Below are 19,134 nucleotides of genomic sequence, written 5' to 3' on the forward strand. Positions count from 1 at the left end.
ATGCCAGCAGAAAGCAATTGGAAAACAGATAAAGGGGGATAGAAGACACAGCAAGTACCTCCCTGCTCCCTATGGGAGGTCGGGAACCCCATCCGGGACGTGACTGTGACTTCTATCCCTTTAAGCACATGGTGCATTCATTGGTATAAAACAAAAAAAGGTAAGCTGGTTATTGAAAGGAAATTTTTACATAAAATTGACACATTTCATAACCGTAAATGACAAAAGATGTTAAAGTAGGCATCAATTTTATTCAATTCAACAATAAATATATTTTAAGCTGTTACAGTCAGCTTACCGAAATACTAAATGTTACCTTCTTTATGAACACATAGATGGTGGATGTTATATATATTACAAGCAATCCCCTGATTTACTTTTTAAAAACATTCAGTTTCTAAAATATAATTTTTCAAAATCAATAATTTTCTTTATACCTGGCAATATTTTATAAATTTAGTACATATGAAGACTTTCACTTTCACTTTATGCAACAACTCAAATAGAGCGTAAAACCTGCTCACCGCTTCTAAAAAAAAATATTTTTAAGCATTTAAAAAAACCTTCAAATACATAATATACATAAGTTCATATTTAATTAAATAAAACTTGAAGAAAGGGAAAAGATGGTGACATACACAAAATGTTCGGGGCCTTGGAGAACTATTTCATCCTGCTGAAGGCAACTTGAATTTATATATTATATTCTTATAGTGATCATTAGTCTCCCCAAACAAGTACAAATTCTCTTCTCCATCCTGAGGGGCAGTTCTAAATACAGGACAGTATACTAGTTTTAAAATGCAGCTCTATTAAGATAACACATTTCCAATTTCTCAAATCATGAGTGTCTGTAAACCATAATTTTCAAAATGGAACAAAAAAAACATCAGTTTGCATCTTTACTGAAACTCATTCATCAGTTATCACAAACACACATCTCTTTCACTCTAAAATGTTATGACTATCATCCTAATCCAGACACTACTTTGCTGAGTTTTGAGCACATGGATTTTATCTGCTCATTTGTCATCAATTCAGCAGCTTGCATGGCATTACTGATAGCGATTGTTTCCACGTCATTTTCAGACTTGACCCATACTCTTCCATTCATTCCAATGGCTGTCTCAAAGTGAAAGTGTTTGCCCAATGATTTCAACAAAACACAGTGGGGTGATAATAATCTGAAAACAAAAAAAATTTAAAAGAGGAAAAACCGGTAAGAGTGAATAATACAAATAGCTACAAGACTACAAGAGCCATTTCAATGGCTATGTTGAACCAAAATTGTTTTTGTTTTTTTTACCAATGAATTTTATCAGAGCACAGTGGGGTGATGATAGTCTAAAAATAAAAGATAAAAAGGGGATGAACAGAAAAAGTGAAAAATGTGGGTAGCTACAAGAGCCATTTCAATGGCATTCTCAAACCAATGAATTACTCCTCGACAGTCACAGAAAATAGATAGCAACATTTACCAGCATACAAGCAACGTTGAACGTTTTGGAACATGGTGAGTCCTTGTGTCAAACTTTCATGAATGTTCTTTTTCTTTATCTGGGTCATAAGGATGTACACATGGCTCATCCTCAGGAACAATATGGTGAAGAAACCAATTATCTTCAGTCTGGTGATGGGTCAAAAGCTATTCAGGGATTTTAAAAATCTGTTTAAATATATGCGTGCCCATAGTTTTTTGTAGCCTAAAATTTCAATAACCCATTGGCTACCATAGTCCTAACACGAAGTCGTGATGTGGGTACCACCTATTTCATATACCTTCAAAAATCGTCATAAAAAAAATATTTTTCAATGTTTGGTTGTCTTGCATGATGTCGAAAGATGCTTGTTTCAAAATTCTCTAAAATCTAACTTAAATTTAGCCATCAGTGAATAAAAACATAAGCATTTATGTGTATATTTGTAATTGTTTCTTTGTCTGTGAAAAATAAAACATGACTAAATCTATTTTTTTTAAACAGATCTTCTTCTCTTTAATATTGTGAATTTCATTTAGCTGTTTGATAGCATCAAATTAATTGCAATAATAAAAGTAATGAACAGCTGGTCTCTGACATGACAGTGACAAAAATTCCAATGTCCTCATAATCTTGTTTTATTGGCTTCTGGTTTGTTTTCATTTTTTATACCTGATATTATATAATTGTATGTTTAACTTTATGTGTATGTTTTACTATTTAATGGGATTTACATTCAAGACCATGCTTTATGCAATGTGATGGTCTCTGACATCAGAATGACATTTTTTTCACAATGATCATGATGTAGGGAACTGCAGAACTCCTCTCCTCTTGGTTCTAGTTTTATTTCCAGTTAAATTAATAAATGGGTTTTATGATTTTAGAATTTATTTTTGATTGTGTAATTTTTTAGTGAGATATGATTTTATACGTTTCTAAGAAATTGCTCTCAAACAAATTAAACTATCATCTTCAACATCAGTGTTAACTGGAAACGGGACTTTGTTCTTATTATATTATCTCATTCCCCTAATTTGGTATGTAAGATCAGTAAAGTTCCTCATCATGACTTTAATGTGTTAATATACTACGCAAGTAACTAAGACTAAGACCTTTAAATGTTAGGCCTTCAAATTATTGCAAATGATTGACCACTGCAAACTGACTGTGGGACTTTAGCTATAGATCTCATGTCAGATGAAAGCTTTGACTGCTTTGACAGCAGTCATCTCAAAATAATAGTAAGTGCCATCATTTTTGGTGGCTTATCACATTTTTATTAATGTGGCAACTTCTTATGTCACTGTGATGTCCTATTCGGCTCAGGTGGAGGTCGAGGTGTTTTTAAGCTCACGATTGTTTTTTTGTTTTTGAGTGATATTGTAGGAAATTTCTGTGTGATTATTCCAGTTTGTGTATTTCCACCTTTTGCTGGAAGGCACCATATCACAAATCCAAGTAAGTCAGCAATAAACATCGTACAAAATAGCATGTAACAGTCAATCAAGAATTACACTGGTCATATGCTTCAACTCCCTTGTTGAAACATGTGTCACGACCGGATCTCATCACCAGTCCACACCTATCAATAGCCACCGTAGGAAACCTCACTCTTAAAAATAATTATTATGTTATTATATTTTAATAATAATCATTATTAATGCTTGTTTTTTAAACTATAAACGATTACTAAAAGCATGTTATCCCCTTATTATTATAATTGTTAGAATAATTTGTTCAGAGAGATGTTACGACTATTGGTCAATGGCCAAAAATAAACATTTGAATCTTAGTAAACGAGGAGAAAAACCACTATAGGATTCATTCTGTGTCATCAATGATGTCGAAGATTCTCCCATGAAGTAAACTTATTATTCTTTTTCCTGGAAACAATGAGTAGAGTAATCTTTTTCTTTACAAACTAAAATCTAAGAATTACAGAGACGCCAACTTTAAATTTGGCTCACAGGAGTTTCAGACACCACTCGTAGGAATTTCAATGCTGAAAGAGGAATTTCCGCACACAAGAAAAGGGAATTGGGATGGTATTTGGCATTGTGTTTACATATTGTATAGTTCTAAATAGATAACTGATTAGAATTATATTATGATACATAAACATATTGCGAAATACAATCCCAACGGTTGCAGTAGTAGTGGTAGTGATGACGATGTGGTTGTGGTGGTTGTAGTAGCAGTGGTAGTTCTGATGATGTGGTGGTGGTGGTGGTGATGGTTATAGTAGTAGTGGTGGTAGTGATGATGAGGTGGTGCGTGTAGTAATAGTGGTAGTGATGATGATGTGGTGGTGGTTTTAGTAGTGGTGGTAGTGATGATGATGTGGTGGTGATGGTGGTTGTAGTACAAATGATAGTGATGATGATGTGGTGGTGGTTGTAGTGGTGGGGGTAGTGATGATGATGTGGTGGTGATGGTGGCTGTAGTACAAATGGTAGTGATGATGATGTGGTTGTGGTGGTTGCAGTAGTAGTGGTAGTGATGACGATGTGGTTGTGGTGGTTGTAGTAACAGTGGTAGTTCTGATGATGTGGTGGTGGTGGTGGTGATGGTTATAGTAGTAGTGGTGGTAGTGATGATGAGGTGGTGCGTGTAGTAATAGTGGTAGTGATGATGATGTGGTGGTGGTTTTAGTAGTGGTGGTAGTGATGATGATGTGGTGGTGATGGTGGTTGTAGTACAAATGATAGTGATGATGATGTGGTGGTGGTTGTAGTGGTGGGGGTAGTGATGATGATGTGGTGGTGATGGTGGCTGTAGTACAAATGGTAGTGATGATGATGTGGTTGTGGTGGTTGTAGTAGTGGTGGTAGTGATGATGATGTGGTGGTGATAGTGGTTGTAGTAAAAATGGTCGTGATGTGGTAGTGGTGGTTGCAGTAATAGTGGTAGTGATGATGATGTGGTGGTGATGGTGGCTGTAGTACAAATGGTAGTGATAATGATGTGGTGGTGGTGGTTGTAGTAGTAGTGGTAATGATGATGTGGTGGTGGTGGTTGTAGTAGTAGTGGTAGTGATGATGTGGTGGTGGTGATTGTAGTAGTAGTGGTAGTGATGATGTGGTGGGGGTGGTTGTAGTAGTAGTGGTAATGATGATGATGTGGTGGTGGTGGTGGTGGTGGTTATAGTGGTAGTGATGATGATGTGGTAGTGTTGTTGTAGTAGTAGTAGTAGTAGTTGCAGTAATAATGTGGTGGTGGTGGTGGTTGCAGTGGTAGTGGTAGTGATGATGTGATGGTGGTGGTTGTAGTAGTAGTGGTAATGATGATGTCGTGGTGGTGGTGGTGGCTGTAGTAGTAGTGGTAGTGGTAGTGATGATGTGGTAGTGGTGGTTGTAGTAGTAGTGGTAGTGATGATGTGGTGGTGGTGGTGGTTGTAGTAGTAGTGGTAATGATGATGTGGTGGTGGTGTTGGTTATAGTAGTAGTGGTAGTGGTGGTTGTAGTAATAGTGGTAGTGATGATGATGTGGTGGTGGTTGTAGTAGTATTAGCGGTAGTGATAACGATGTGGTGGTGGTGGTTGTAGTAGTGGTAGTGATGATGTGGGGGTGGTGGTTGTATAAGTAGTGGTAATGATGATGATGTGGTGGTGGTGGTGGTTGTAGTAGTAGTAGTAGTGGTAGTGGTTGTGATGGTTGTAGTAGTAGTGGTAATGATGATGTGGTGGTGATGGTGGTTATAGTAGTAGTGGTCGTGATGATGTGGTGGTGGTGGTTGTAGTAGTAGTGGTAGTAATTATGTGGTGATGGTTGCAGTAGTAGTGGTAGTGGTAGTGATGATGGTTGTAATACTAGTGGCACTGATGATGATGTGGTAGCTGGAAAGGGGGAAGGGGGGTTCCTTAGAACAAATGGACCTCACCGGAATTTTACGGAAGTTGCCCGGAGCCTGGAATTTTTTGTTCCAGACCGGAGTTTTGGCATCACTGGGTATGCTATCATTAGAAAGTAGAATCATGCTCAAAGAGATATTTTCATTTTCATTTGTCTTTGCTCTTGTCCAACATTAGTGAGACCACCTTTTGAGAATGGCGCTGTAGCGTGTAGTGTGTCTTGTGTCATTCAGAGGTGAATTTCCCTTAACAGCTTGACCATGATCATCGAGAACGGGGAAAAAATCAAACAGCATGAGTTTGAAGTGTAAAAAAAAAAAGATTTGCAATGGCTGGCTTTGTCTTTTCAAGAAGCAATATGGCATTATTTTCAAGGTAACCACTGTAGATGACTGTAAAAAGACAGCCTTAGTAAAATACTTTACATACCCCCCGCCCCCTTATTATTATTGGTTGCTCAGCTAGGGACAGCGTGGCTCAGCGCAATGGTCTCTGTTTTATACCCAAAAGGTACTGAGTTCGATCCTAGAGACAAATTTCCCCTATGGGATGAATAAAGCGAAATTTATTTTTAAAAATTTATTTTATGACAATAACTCTACTTGCTTTTAGCCATAAAGATGTGGTTATAATGAGGTTGCACTGTACATTCAACTTACTTCCTAATGAGATTGAGAGAGGTTGTAAACACAAAACCATCACCATGAATGACACCCATGCCACTACTACGTCCACTGCTGTCAATGCACACCAGCTCTGGCTCCATGTCTTTGTTCGCAACTAATAATTTTGCATATAACAAGTCTCCAACCTATGGAAATAGCAAAACAAAAAATACCATTAAAAAAAAAAATCTATTAAAAACAAAATAAAATTTAGTCTGGATGAAATGACAGTCCATGATGAGCCAGTAAAAAAAAAGCTGCTTTTCCCAGAAATTTCAACTTTCACTGGACACCAATAATAATAATAATAATAATAATAATAATAATAATAATAATAATAATAATAATAATAATAACAATAATAGTAGTAGTAATAGTAATAATAATGGATCAATAATAATAATTCATTAGGCTCACATGCCTTGTTTACCACAAATTAGTCAAAAATTACAAAATACAGATTTTGAACTAAAAATAAGGACTTACGGACTCAGGAAGTCAAATACGGAACAAATCCGTTTTTAACGGAACGGTTGGCAGCTATGGGGGTGGAAATGATCCCAGGTGCCTGTCCACACAGCAGTGATTGGGTTGCTAGGTCTGTTAAATCTGAATAGTACTTTGCTATAGATTAGCAGCATCCCATACAAAGATAGAAAGCAATTGCTATTGTTTATATAGCCCTATTGAAACCGGAATCAACTCTGGCTCCATAGGCCCTATGGCTCTGAGGAACTCCTTTACTTCACTCACACACACACACAACCCAGAGAAAGCAGGCCTCTTTCTTTCTCACGCTGTGTAAGTGTATTCATACAACTCATTTACTCAACCAATAACTTCAACACCAATATGCCATAACATGAGAACTCTGTCATCACCATTCATACTTCCATGAGAGATTCTTCTGTAATGTCAGATTGATGTTGAGTGACATCAAAGAGCTTTGTGACCAAAGGTGGAAGATGCATGTGTAACACTAAAAGCCCCGTGGACTGGGCTACAAGGCCTAGCATATTATGTAGCAATGACTATGAAAATTTTTGTTTTCTATTTTTGTAGGAAATACTATTCTTAAATCAAATCCCTATCTCCACTGAGTAAAAATCTTTTTAAATTTTGAAAATAACAAAGTTATGCCGTTTCAAAGCTGTCATTTATTTGGATGACTCACAAAGAGAAAAAAATACGGAAAATATGGGACACTTTTTCTGCGTTTTATTCTGGTTTGTGGCTGTATCTCTCTTAATACATGGAATTAGATATCAAAACTTGGCAATTTTATGGAAAAATTATCAGAAAATATGATGAAGACATCAGAAGAGTTCTAACTTGTATAGTTTTAGAGCTGTATGGCTAGGGTCAACTATAATTTTGTTTTAAAATATACATAATATTGATCATTTGGAACTTTCCCGAAGTGTAATTTTGTGTCTACAACCCATACAAATGACACGAAAAAAGCCTGCTAAATTATTATCAATCAGTCCTGTGAGACCATGGCTTATGCTATTTCTAGTATTTATTTGAGAGAGAGAGAGAGAGAGAGAGAGAGAGAGAGAGAGAGAGAGAGAGAAAGAGAGTGTTAATCTACTATCCCTATGACAGAACTATAACAATGAAACAATACCTTAATTCAAAAAAAGCGCGCGAGGATTTGTGTCGTCAGTCTTCGCGAACAAGATTGCCAGATGGCCGCGTGTATGGCCAAATATATAATTTTGTTTCTTTTATTAAATTTTATTCATCTATTTTTGTCTCAGTGACATTTATCCTAGTCTATTCAATTTTTTGTTTGTTAAAATTTAGTTCATTTTAAGTGGGCCAGTCTTAATAGTGAAAGCCATATGATTTTCTATTTAGCCACTTTTGAAGTCGAATTTGGTCAGGTTAAAGTCTGGCCATCTGGCAGCCTTGCCTCGCTCACGTCATTTTCGTGTCGTGCGATGAGGGAAGCAAAATGGCCTTCTCCATATTTTCACTCATTGAAATGCAAATTGGGTTGATGTTTTGTGAGAATACGGGAAAAGTACTTATCATAGTCCAATGAAATTTGAAATATAAATAGAAGAAATGTGCATATATAACCTTATGAGCGACAAAATCTCTCCTCTTTGTAGTTTTAGAAATATTGTACTTCAAAGAGTAAAAATCTATTTTTAACGGTCTTCTGGTAATCGTACGAGTTTTGTCGCTTGACATAATCTAAAATGACCTCTTTTCTAACCGTGTGCCAACTTTCAGTCATATTCATCGATAAACAGCGTCGTAATTAGTTTTTTTAAATAGCATGTACGGAACGGCATCGTCCCATATTTTGTCGCGAATTTGGGCACTTAGTGAGCGAAAAAGAGGCCCAAAGATTTGTGCGGGATAGTCATTGCTATATCATGCTATCATGGATATGCGTGATTCAAGTGGGAGGAGCCTACTTGCCTTATTTTGCAGATAACCGACTGCTGGACAATTAAAACTGGAAGGGGACCATTGTAAAAAGCTTATTGAACTACAGATGGAAAAAGAGTAGTTTGAGGGGCATAGGATGAGACTGCATGAGAGAGTGAGGGTGGAACAAGCAAATGTAAAATGAATTGACAGTAATTTGGGGTTGTGTAGATGTCACATAAGACTTGCAAACAGAGGATGAATCAATTCTTTTGGCCATATGTGGTAAAGCGAAATTCTTTCTTTCTTTGTTTTTGCCAAACTTTTTTTCAGAGCCGGCATTTAGACAAATTCTATTTTGAAAGGTCGACATTTAGATTTGAACCTGTAAGAGAAATCATTTCGTTCTACCAATTTATTGGTCATTTAGGTGAGACAGGCACTAAGCCGGTTAGCATTTAGGCAATCACCACTTTATAAATTGAATGTGACATGAAGTGAAAGAGAAAGGTTTATTTTTCTTATTTTAGATTACATGACATTTTCAGAACAATCTTGCAAGCCACTTAGAATATTTAAAAAATGATTTTAGCATGGCAACATAAAAAAATAAAGTAAAACCATATTCGAATATATCATTTTTGGAGTAGCTTCTTACTACAATGGTAATTACAGGAAAATAATACTGTTAAGCAATACAAATGCTTAATAAAAAATGAGCTTACAATTTGAAAATGTTGGAAATTACAATAACATTATATCATGACTGAAAACAAAGCAACAAAGATCTTTAAAAAAAAAAAAAAAAAAAATTGTAACTGCAAATATTGTCTCCAGCTTGAGTACATTAAAGCAATATATAAGTAAAACTATCCCAAGCCTACCTTTACATTTGGCCGATACTTCTTTGTTGCTGCCTCAAATGATAAATAAGATAAACTTGCTAATTCACTACCACCAATATCAACACGAAATATGTCTCCAACTTTTTGAGTCACAATACCCAACACAGAATCACCTTTGCAAGGAATGTACTGAAAGAAAAATGAAATTTGAAAACCAAATTTAAATACATAACATCTGATTCTGATTCATTTTATTTTTCTAAATTGGTGCAGTCCATTCTTCTCATATTTTAACAAGTATCCTGTAACCCAGACTGGAAGAATAACTTTGTTTTAAGAAAAAAAAATAGCACATTAATCAGAAGAAAAAAAAGTTTCCAAATTTTCTGGGGGGGAAAAATAGAAAATTACAAAATGAGTTACATCCATGAAATTAAGGGGGTTCAGATAGCTTAGTTGGTAGATTACTCACTTAACACACTGACACAAAGGGACCAAGATTGATCCAGGTGAAGTCGAGATGTTTTTCTGCCCCATCTGTACACCAGCAGTGATGGGGTAGCTGGGTCTGTTGGAAAGTACTTAGTGGCCTAATTATTGTCCATTTCACACTGTAGAAACTGGGACAAACTCTGGCTCTATGGGCCTAATGGCTCTGAAGGACTACATTTAATTAAAGGTTCAAAGAAATATAGGATAAATTTGTCGATTTCTCCCTTTAATTCTTACAATTGATGAAACTAACTGAACTGTGACTATTGTAACTCAGCCCATTGTACAAGCACATTATTTACTGGGTGGTACGTAATAAAAATCGTAAGAAATAGAGCAGGGGAATAAAATGATGTTATTAACTCACATGTATCAGTATCAGCATCACATTATAGTCCCGATCCCTATCCCACTCCCCCATATATAATTTTTTCCACTTTAAGTCAACTCTTTATGAATGACTGACGTCATGAAAGAGAAAGAATTAGTTATAGCATGAGAGAAAGAAAGGTCTCTTCAATTGGTGGTACCAGGTTTTAAGTTCGCAAAAGCAACAGCTTTGTTCCCATCTCCCTCTTTCTCTCCATTGGCAGTGTGTTGGTGGGAATGGGGGGGGGGTTAATTTGAAGCTCTCATTTTAGTTCGTCGAAACCGTGAAACAGTTCGAGGATATCGAGAGAATTTTACTAACTATAGAGCTGCGCCGGTGTTACCAATACTTAGCTTCTATACCAGGACAAATCATGCGTTTGGACAGAAAAATAAATAAAAAACTTACCGCTTACCGTCAAAAGCAGTTTAGATTTGAAGATACATTTGTTTTCTATCAAAAAACATTCGGTACTAGATAATCCTTGATGAATATCAAAAGTTGTGTTTGAAATTATATCCTAAATAATTTCATGATTCATTCCTCGCTAAATCGTGTGTGTTTTTCGTCTGATTCAGTGGTTGGTGCCCCCTAGTGCCAGCCGCCTGCCGCGCAAAACAAAGGTTTTTTAAAAAGTTTATTGAGAAAAGATACGGAAAAAAGTGTCCCTAGATAGGTATGCAATTTGGTGCATAAGTGCAGTAAAAATTGGTGCGCAAAATTAGTTCGTAGAGGATGCGAGACTGTGTGTGTGTGTGGTGTGTGTGTGTGTGTGTGAGTATGTGTGTGTGTGTCTCTTTCTTTCTTCCTTTTTTTTTTGGGAGTGCCTACGTACACGGTAACGGGGCATCTAGCCTCAGGATCTATGTACACGTAAACCGGTTTACCGTTGCAACATTCTGCTCGTGTGTGTGTGTGTGAATTTTTTTTTTTAATCAAAACAATTTTAACCATTAATGGCGAGATTCCATCTTACACTCCCCAAACTCCAGATCTTAGTCTTAATGTTATCATTAAAAGACAAGCTTTGCGATTTATAGTTTAATTGAAGCCCGAGTCGAAATATACTCTTACTACTGTTCTCTTGGTGGAAACGATTTATTCTGCATAAGCAATCTGGAGAAAAAAAATCAGTGTCACTGTAAAAGGTTAAAATATCACGAAGTACGCACCGTGAACACCGCTGTAACAATCCTTTGATCTACGTCATCAGGCAACCCATTGTTTCTTTCATCTTTTCCCATTCCCCCATCCCCCCGCCCACCTCTCTCTCTCTCTCTTGTCATAGTGTTATCCCTCCCCCTTCCCATCTCAATGTAAAATGAAAACGTTCTGCTGTTTGCAGATACATGTATGATTGTTTTTTTTCCTCTCTCACTAGGCTAGGATTAAAAACCAAGACATCAGGTAATGGGTGTCTAATGCCAAAGTATAGATTCTCTCTTTGGCCAATTTAGTCACGTATGTGGCAGCCCAGCTATTTATTATGTTCTGCCTATAACACACAATAAGTGGGATTCTGGGGGTGGGTACGAAAGAAATCAAGGTCATAAGTAACCGTGCACAAGAGCTGTATAGGGAATTGGTTTCTGGGGGTCTTGCAAATACCAAATATTTTATGGAAAGCTCTTTCGAACTCCAAGACGTCTGGTTTGTTTTGCTATCTTGGAACAAACGAAACAGAGATGTCTTGATGTGTGACCTAGTTGTCTGATTTTGTGACCTCGATGTAAGGTATTGTGACCTAGATGTATCCTTTTGTGTGTGCAAGCCATGCGGGTAAGTACAGCGATAGCTTGCCAGTTGAGGAAAAAAAGGAAGAAGCAACGTATCCGCTTTTGAAAAACAAAACAAAAAAACTGATAAAACAAAACAACTTAACCTTTTAAAGGCGAATATCAATCTTACTTGGACCAAAAATAAAATCTTACCGTTTTCATCAAAAGACAAAAAACAAATTACAATTTAAAAACTTGAGCTTTTATATAGAGCAATATCCACCCAACGTGCTCAAAGCGCTTTTTATCAATATTCTTACTGCTCTTATGGTGGAAACGTTTTTTTTTCTGCGTTAAAAAATAATATAAATGAAGACTATTATTTGAAAAACAAAAAAATCAGTGTCACTGGCAAAGGGTTAATTGCAGTACTCCTGCATCCTGTGAGACTCCTACGGCACTTGCTAATCATAAAAAAGGAAATAGCAGCAATCAACAATATTAAGGTGAAAAAAAAAGAAGAAAAAAAAAGTGGGTGGGGGGGGGGGGGGGGGAGAGCAAACCCAGTAGCAATGCAACCTTTTAGCGGGAAAATTGGATTTTTGACCTAACCCCAAATCTTCTATCATCAAAAAACAAGTAACGGCAAAACTATTATAGACAATTGAAGTCTGAGTTGCGATAGTCTGACTACTCTCTTGGTGGAAACGCTGTATTCCCCATTAACAATAATAAAGATAAAAGCAAACTACTATCTAAAAGCAAAAAATTAGCTTCGCTGTTAAGGGGTTAAGAACACCTGCCACTGCAACTGTCAGCATCCTTGAGATGCTCTTACGTCACCAAGGTCACCAATCGACACGTCTCCCTCTCGTCGGCATGCATCCCCCCCCCCCCCCTCCACTCTTTCAAGGTGGTGGTGGCGGCGGATAAAAAAGGCCTTTTTCTCTTTCATTCAATCAACTGGTCTGCTGGTGGACCCGCTGCACGTCCAACTCGCCTTGAGCATGCATTCACGTAAAATATAAAGATTTTTTTAAAAAACCTACCTCTGTTTCAAAAACTAGCATCTTTCACCTTTCTAAGAAACATTTTGATTTTTCAGAACTTTAGTTCGTTAAAAAAATACCGGCCAATCTGACCCGTTGAGTCGAATGAAAACGAAATTTTGTTGTTTACACGGTTCAAAGGAAATGCCATAAATAAGCTTTCATGGACTTCCTGTGTTGTTTTTACAGTGTCACGTGACCGTTTTGAGAAATTTGACGTCTGCTACAAATAATTAGACCGGTAGGGGGTAGATCTTTTCGTTGGAGCAGAGAAAAAGTGAGTATTATTTCTTGGACTTGTAGAGAGGCCTAGGGTCCACCAGCAGTCAAGTTGATTGAATAAAAGAAAAAAAGGCCTTTTTTATCCGCCGCCACCACCACCATGAGAGTGGAGGGTGAGGGGGGGGGGGGGGGGGTGTTGCATGAAGACGAAAGGGAGACGTGGTGACCTTGGGTGACGTAGAGCATCTCAAGGGTGCTGGCAGCAGTTGCAGGTGTTCTTAACCCCTTAACGGCGAAGCTAATTTTTTGCTTTTAGATAATAGTTTGCTTTTATCTTTATTATTGTTAACGGGGAATACAGCGTTTCCACCAAGAGAGCAGTCAGACTATCGCAACTCGGACTTCAATTGTCTATAATCGTTTTGCCGTTACTTGTCTTTTGATGACAGAAGATTTGGTGTTAGGTCAAAGATCGAATTTCGCCGCTAAAAGGTTGCATTGCTACTGGATTTGCTCCCCCCCCCCACCTTTTTTTTTTCTTCTTTTTTTTTTCACCTTAGTATTGTTGATTGCTATTTCCTTTTTTATGATTAGCAAGTGCCGTAGGAGTCTCACAGGATGCAGGAGTACTGCAATTAACCCTTTGCCAGTGACACTGATTTTTTTTGTTTTCAAATAATAGTCTTCATTTATATTATTTTTTAACGCAGAAAAACAAAAACGTTTCCACCATAAGAGCAGTAAGAATATTGATAAAAAGCGCTTTGAGCACGTTGGGTGGATATTGCCCTATATAAAAGTTCATGTTTTTAAATTGTATTTTGTTTTTTGTCTTTTGATGAAAACGGTAAGATTTTATTTTTGGTCCAAGTAAGATTGATATTCGCCTTTAAAAGGTTAAGTTGTTTTGTTTTTGTTTTTTTTTCAAATGCCTAGTGAGAGAGAAAAAACAAAACAATCATACATGTATCTGCAAACAGCAGAACGTTTTCATTTTACAATGAGATGGGAAGGGGAAGGGATAACATTATGACAAGAGAGAGAGAGAGAGAGAGAGAGAGAGAGAGAGAGAGAGAGAGAGAGAGAGAGAGAGAGATGGGTGGGGGAATGGGGGGGGGGGGGATAGTAAGGGGGAATGGGAAAAGATGAAAGAAACAATGGGTTGCCTGATGATGTAGATCAAAGGAATGTTACAGCGGTGTTCACGGAGCGTACTTCGTGAAACTTTAACCTTTTACAGTGACAGTTTTTTTTCTGCAGATTGCTTATGCAGAATAAATCGTTTCCACCAAGAGAGCAGTAGTAAGAGTATATTTCGACTCGGGCTTCAATTAAACTATAAATCGCAAAGCTCGTCTTTTAATGATAACATTAAGACTAAGATCTGGAGTTTGGGGAGTGTAAGATGGAATCTCGCCAATAATGGTTAAAATTGTTTTGATTTTTAAAAATATAACACACACACACACACACGAGCGCGCGCGGTCACGACAGCGAGGACCATCTATTGTATGTGTTGCAACGGTAAATCAGTTTACGTGTACGTAGATCCTGAGGCGAGATGCCCCGTTACCGTGTACGCACCCCCCCCCCCAAAAAAAAACAAAAAAGAAAGAGACACACACACGCACATACACACACACACACACACACACACACACACACACGCACGCAGTCTCGCATCCGCTACGAACTAATTTTGCGCACCAATTTTTACTGCACTAATGCATTCAACCAGCTGCATACAATTATGAAAAACAGGAATATTAGCATGAAAACAAAAATCAAAGTCCTGGATTGCTATGTACTGTCTGTGCTGCTATATGGTTGTGAGAGCTGGACCATAAACAAGACCATGGTTAAAAGACTGGAGGCAGTGGAAATGTGGTTTTACAGAAGAATGATGAGGGTGTCATGGATGGAAAGGAAAAGAAATGAAGAAATTTTAGAAATGGTAAACAGAAAAAGATCACTGATAACAAAAATCATCAAACGCCAAATGGAATTTTTAGGACACATTATCCGCCACCCTGGTTTGGAAATACTCGCCTTGACTGGAAAGATGAATGGAAAAAGAATAAGAGGAAGACAAAGAATAACGTATTTGAAAGGGATAAGAACTTGGACAGATGAAGCTGAGAAAGGTGGCGCTGCTTTAATAGAATTGGCAAGAGATAGATCAGCTTGGCGGAAGATGACCTCCGACGTCTGCTTCAGATATGGAACTACATGAGAATGCACCAAATTGCATTTGGTTTTGCCACTTGGCCTCCTGTAACCAACTTTTTGGCTTCCTCTGACTTTCCCCGTTATATCGTTTTACTCTGGTACCGGTAAAACTTATTTTATTTGGCAATCTAAATATCTAAATGCAACACGTGCTAACGCCACAGATTGCATTTGCTAATGCTTCTATATATACGAATTTTCCTTATCCTATCTAAATTGTTTAACAAATCTAAAGAGTTTTCGCGAGGCTAAGGTGGGTTTGGTGGTATTTGGGCTCCTGCCGAGGAATCTGGCCTCTTGCTATAGCTAGTTTGGTCTCTTACTCAAAAATGATCTGGCAACCCTGCCTGGCTAGGCGGAACCTTGATAACAGAAACGGGACCCACACGATTTCCCGAGGAATTAATCATGAAAACAATTAGGATATAATTTCAACACAACTTTTGAAATTCATCAAGGATTGTCCATTACCGAATGTTTTTTGATAGAAAACAAATGCATCTTCAAATCTAAACTGCTTTTGACGGTAAGCGGTAAGTTTTTATTTATTTTTCTGTCCAAACGAATGATTTGTCCTGGTTATAGAAGCTAAGTATTGGTAACACCGGCTCAGCTCTCTAACACTAACTAGAGAGCTGAGCCGGTGTTACCAATACTTAGCTTCTATAACCAGGACAAATAATTCGTTTGGACAGAAAAATAAATAAAAACTTACCGCTTACCGTCAAAAGCAGTTTAGATTTGAAGATACATTTGTTTTCTATCAAAAAACATTCGGTACTAGACAATCCTTGATGAATTTCAAAAGTTGTGTTTGAAATTATATCCTAAATATTTTCATGATTCATTCCTCGCTAAATCGTGTGTTTTTCTCGTCTGACCCATAGGTTGGTGCCCCCTAGTGCCAGCCGCCTGCCGCGCAAAACAAAGGTTTTTTAAAAAGTTTATTGAGAAAAAGATACGGAAAAAAGTGTCCCTAGATAGGTATGCAATTTGGTGCATAAGTGCAGTAAAAATTGGTGCGCAAAATTAGTCCGTAGAGGATGCGAGACTGTGTGCGTGTGTGGTGTGTGTGTGTGTGTGTGTGTGTGTGTGTGTGTGTGTGTGTGTGAGTATGTGTGTGTGTGTGTCTCTTTCTTTCTTCCTTTTTTTTTGGGAGTGCCTACGTACACGGTAACGGGGCATCTAGCCTCAGGATCTATGTACATGTAAACCGGTTTACCGTTGCAACATTCTGTCAGTGATGGTCCTCGCTGTCGTGACCGCGCGCGCTCGTGTGTGTGTGTGTGTGTGTGTGTGTGTGAGTTGTTTTTTTTAAATCAAAACAATTTTAACCATTAATGGCGAGATTCCATCTTACACTCCCCAAACTCCAGATCTTAGTCTTAATGTTATCATTAAAAGACAAGCTTTGCGATTTATAGTTTAATTGAAGCCCGAGTCGAAATATACTCTTACTACTGCTCTCTTGGTGGAAACGATTTATTCTGCATAAGCAATCTGGAGAAAAAAATCAGTGTCACTGTAAAAGGTTAAAATTTCACGAAGTACGCTCCGTGAACACCGCTGTAACAATCCTTTGATCTACGTCATCAGGCAACCCATTGTTTCTTTCATCTTTACCCATTCCCCCTTACTATCCCCCCATCCCCCGCCCATCTCTCTCTCTCTCTCTCTCTCTCTCTCTCTCTCTCTCACCCTCTCTCTCTCTCTCTCTCTCTCTCTTGTCATAATGTTATCCCTTCCCCTTCCCATCTCAATGTAAAATGAAAACGTTCTGTTGTTTGCAGATACATGTATGATTGTTTTGTTTTCTCTCTCTCACTAGGCTAGGATTAAAAACCAAGACATCAGGTAATGGGTGTCTAATGCCAAAGTATAGATTCTCTCTTTGGCCAATTTAGTCACACATGTGGCAGTCCAGCTATTTACTATGTTCTGCCTATACCACACAATAAGTGGGATTTTGGGGGGTGGGTACGAAAGAAATCAAGGTCATAAGTAACCGTGCACAAGAGCTGTATAGGGAATTGGTTTCTGGGGGTCTTGCAAATACCAAATATTTTATGGAAAGCTTTTTCGAACTCCAAGACGTCTGGTTTGTTTTGCTATCTTGGAACAAACGAAACAGAGATGTCTTGATGTGTGGCCTAGTTGTCTGATTTTGTGACCTGGATATAAGGTTTTGTGACTTAGATGTATCCTTTTGTGTGTGCAAGCCATGCGGGTAAGTACGGCGATAGCTTGCCAGTTGAGGAAAAAAAAAAGGAAGAAGCAGCGTATCCGCATTTGAAAAACAAAACAAAAAAAAACCTGAAAAAACAAAACAACTTAACCTTTTAAAGGCGAATATCAATCTTACTTGGACCAAAAATAAAATCTTACCGTTTTCATCAAAAGACAAAAAACAAATTACAATTTAAAAACTTGAGCTTTTATATAGAGCAATATCCACCCAACGTGCTCAAAGCGCTTTTTATCAATATTCTTACTGCTCTTATGGTGGAAACGTTTGTTTTTTCTGCGTTAAAAAATAATATAAATGAAGACTATTATTTGAAAAACAAAAAAATCAGTGTCACTGGCAAAGGGTTAATTGCAGTACTCCTGCATCCAGTGAGACTCCTACGGCACTTGCTAATCATAAAAAAGGAAATAGCAGCAATCAACAATACTAAGGTGAAAAAAAAAAGAAGAAAAAAAAAGGTGGGTAGGGGGGAAGAGCAAACCCAGTAGCAATGCAACCTTTTAGCGGCGAAATTCGATCTTTGACCTAACACCAAATCTTCTATCATCAAAAGACAAGTAACGGCAAAACTATTATAGACAATTGAAGTCCGAGTTGCGATAGTCTGACTACTCTCTTGGTGGAAACGCTGTATTCCCCGTTAACAATAATAAAGATAAAAGCAAACTACTATCTAAAAGCAAAAAATTAGCTTCACTGTTAAGGGGTTAAGAACACCTGCAACTGCAACTGCCAGCATCCTTGAGATGTCTACGTCACCAAGGTCACCAATCGACACGTCTCCCTCTCGTCGGCATGCACCCCCCCCCCCCCTCCACTCTCACGGTGGTGGTGGCGGCGGATAAAAAAAGGCCTTTTTTCCTTTTATTCAATCAACTTGACTGCTGGTGGACCCTAGGCCTCTCTACAAGTCCAAGAAATAATACTCACTTTTTCTCTTCGCCAACGAAAATATCTACCCCTACCGGTCTAATTATTTGTAGCAGACGACAAATTTCTCAAAAAAGTCACGTGACACTGTAAAAACAACACAGGAAGTCCATGAAAGCTTATTTACGACATTTCCTTTGAACCGTGTAAACAACAAAATTTCGTTTTCATTCGACTCAACGGGTCAGATTGGCCGGTATTTTTTTAACGAACTAAAGTTCTGAAAAATCAAAATGTTTCTTAGAAAGTTGAAAGATGCTAGTTTTTGAAACAGAGGTAGGTTTTTAAAAAAAATCTTTATATTTTACGTGAATGCATGCTCAAGGCGAGTTGGACGTGCAGCGGAGGTTGGTCGGCCAAAGGCCCACCTCTCTACTCCTCCTACCCTTTTCTGGTGGGCATCAACCCAATAAACTTTCGGATCTCTAAATCTCAAGATGCCAGGTTTGGTAATGATCAAACAATCGTCTTCCTCTGTAACGCCGGGTCCCAACAAAATCTTTTTGTTTTCGTTTTCGTTTTTAAGTTGGGTCTGTGCTACACGATCTCCAGGCATTACGACTGAACCTATGAGTTCAGCCATTTTGTAAACAATGAGGTACTGTCAACATAAAAATCATGATTATTGACTTATTCATTTTCAAAACAA

The 19,134-nt window shown here is 37.8% G+C and overlaps 1 protein-coding gene across 1 annotated transcript; it reads right to left on the minus strand.

Moving 5' to 3' along the window:
- Positions 1 to 231: 231 nt before the first annotated feature.
- On the minus strand, positions 232 to 19,090 carry LOC144956943 (exosome complex component RRP40-like). The gene is made up of 4 exons (XM_078887783.1): positions 18,871 to 19,090; positions 9,267 to 9,416; positions 5,992 to 6,143; positions 232 to 1,184 (listed from the first exon to the last, which is right to left on the minus strand). The coding sequence occupies exons 1-4, from the start codon at positions 19,066 to 19,068 to the stop codon at positions 968 to 970; spliced, it is 717 nt and encodes a 238-aa protein (XP_078743909.1). The 5' UTR covers positions 19,069 to 19,090; the 3' UTR covers positions 232 to 967.
- Positions 19,091 to 19,134: the final 44 nt, after the last annotated feature.

The sequence above is a fragment of the Berghia stephanieae genome, chromosome 1 (genome assembly GCF_034508935.2).
Source record: "Berghia stephanieae isolate SIO BIC M18660-M18661 chromosome 1, UCSD_Bste_1.3, whole genome shotgun sequence".
In the NCBI taxonomy this organism is placed as follows: Eukaryota; Metazoa; Mollusca; class Gastropoda; order Nudibranchia; family Aeolidiidae; genus Berghia; species Berghia stephanieae.

Excerpts from the sequence above, each read along its gene's own strand:
- LOC144956943 (XM_078887783.1), bottom strand. The coding sequence starts at position 19,068 with ATGGCTGAACTCATAGGTTCAGTCGTAATGCCTGGAGATCGTGTAGCA. Across the intron at positions 9,417-18,870 it reads TTGATGCCCACCAGAAAAGG|TACATTCCTTGCAAAGGTGA; the intron begins GTAGGAGGAGTA and ends TTTTTCTTTCAG. Across the intron at positions 1,185-5,991 it reads TCTCTCAATCTCATTAGGAA|ATTATTATCACCCCACTGTG; the intron begins GTAAGTTGAATG and ends TTTTGTTTTCAG.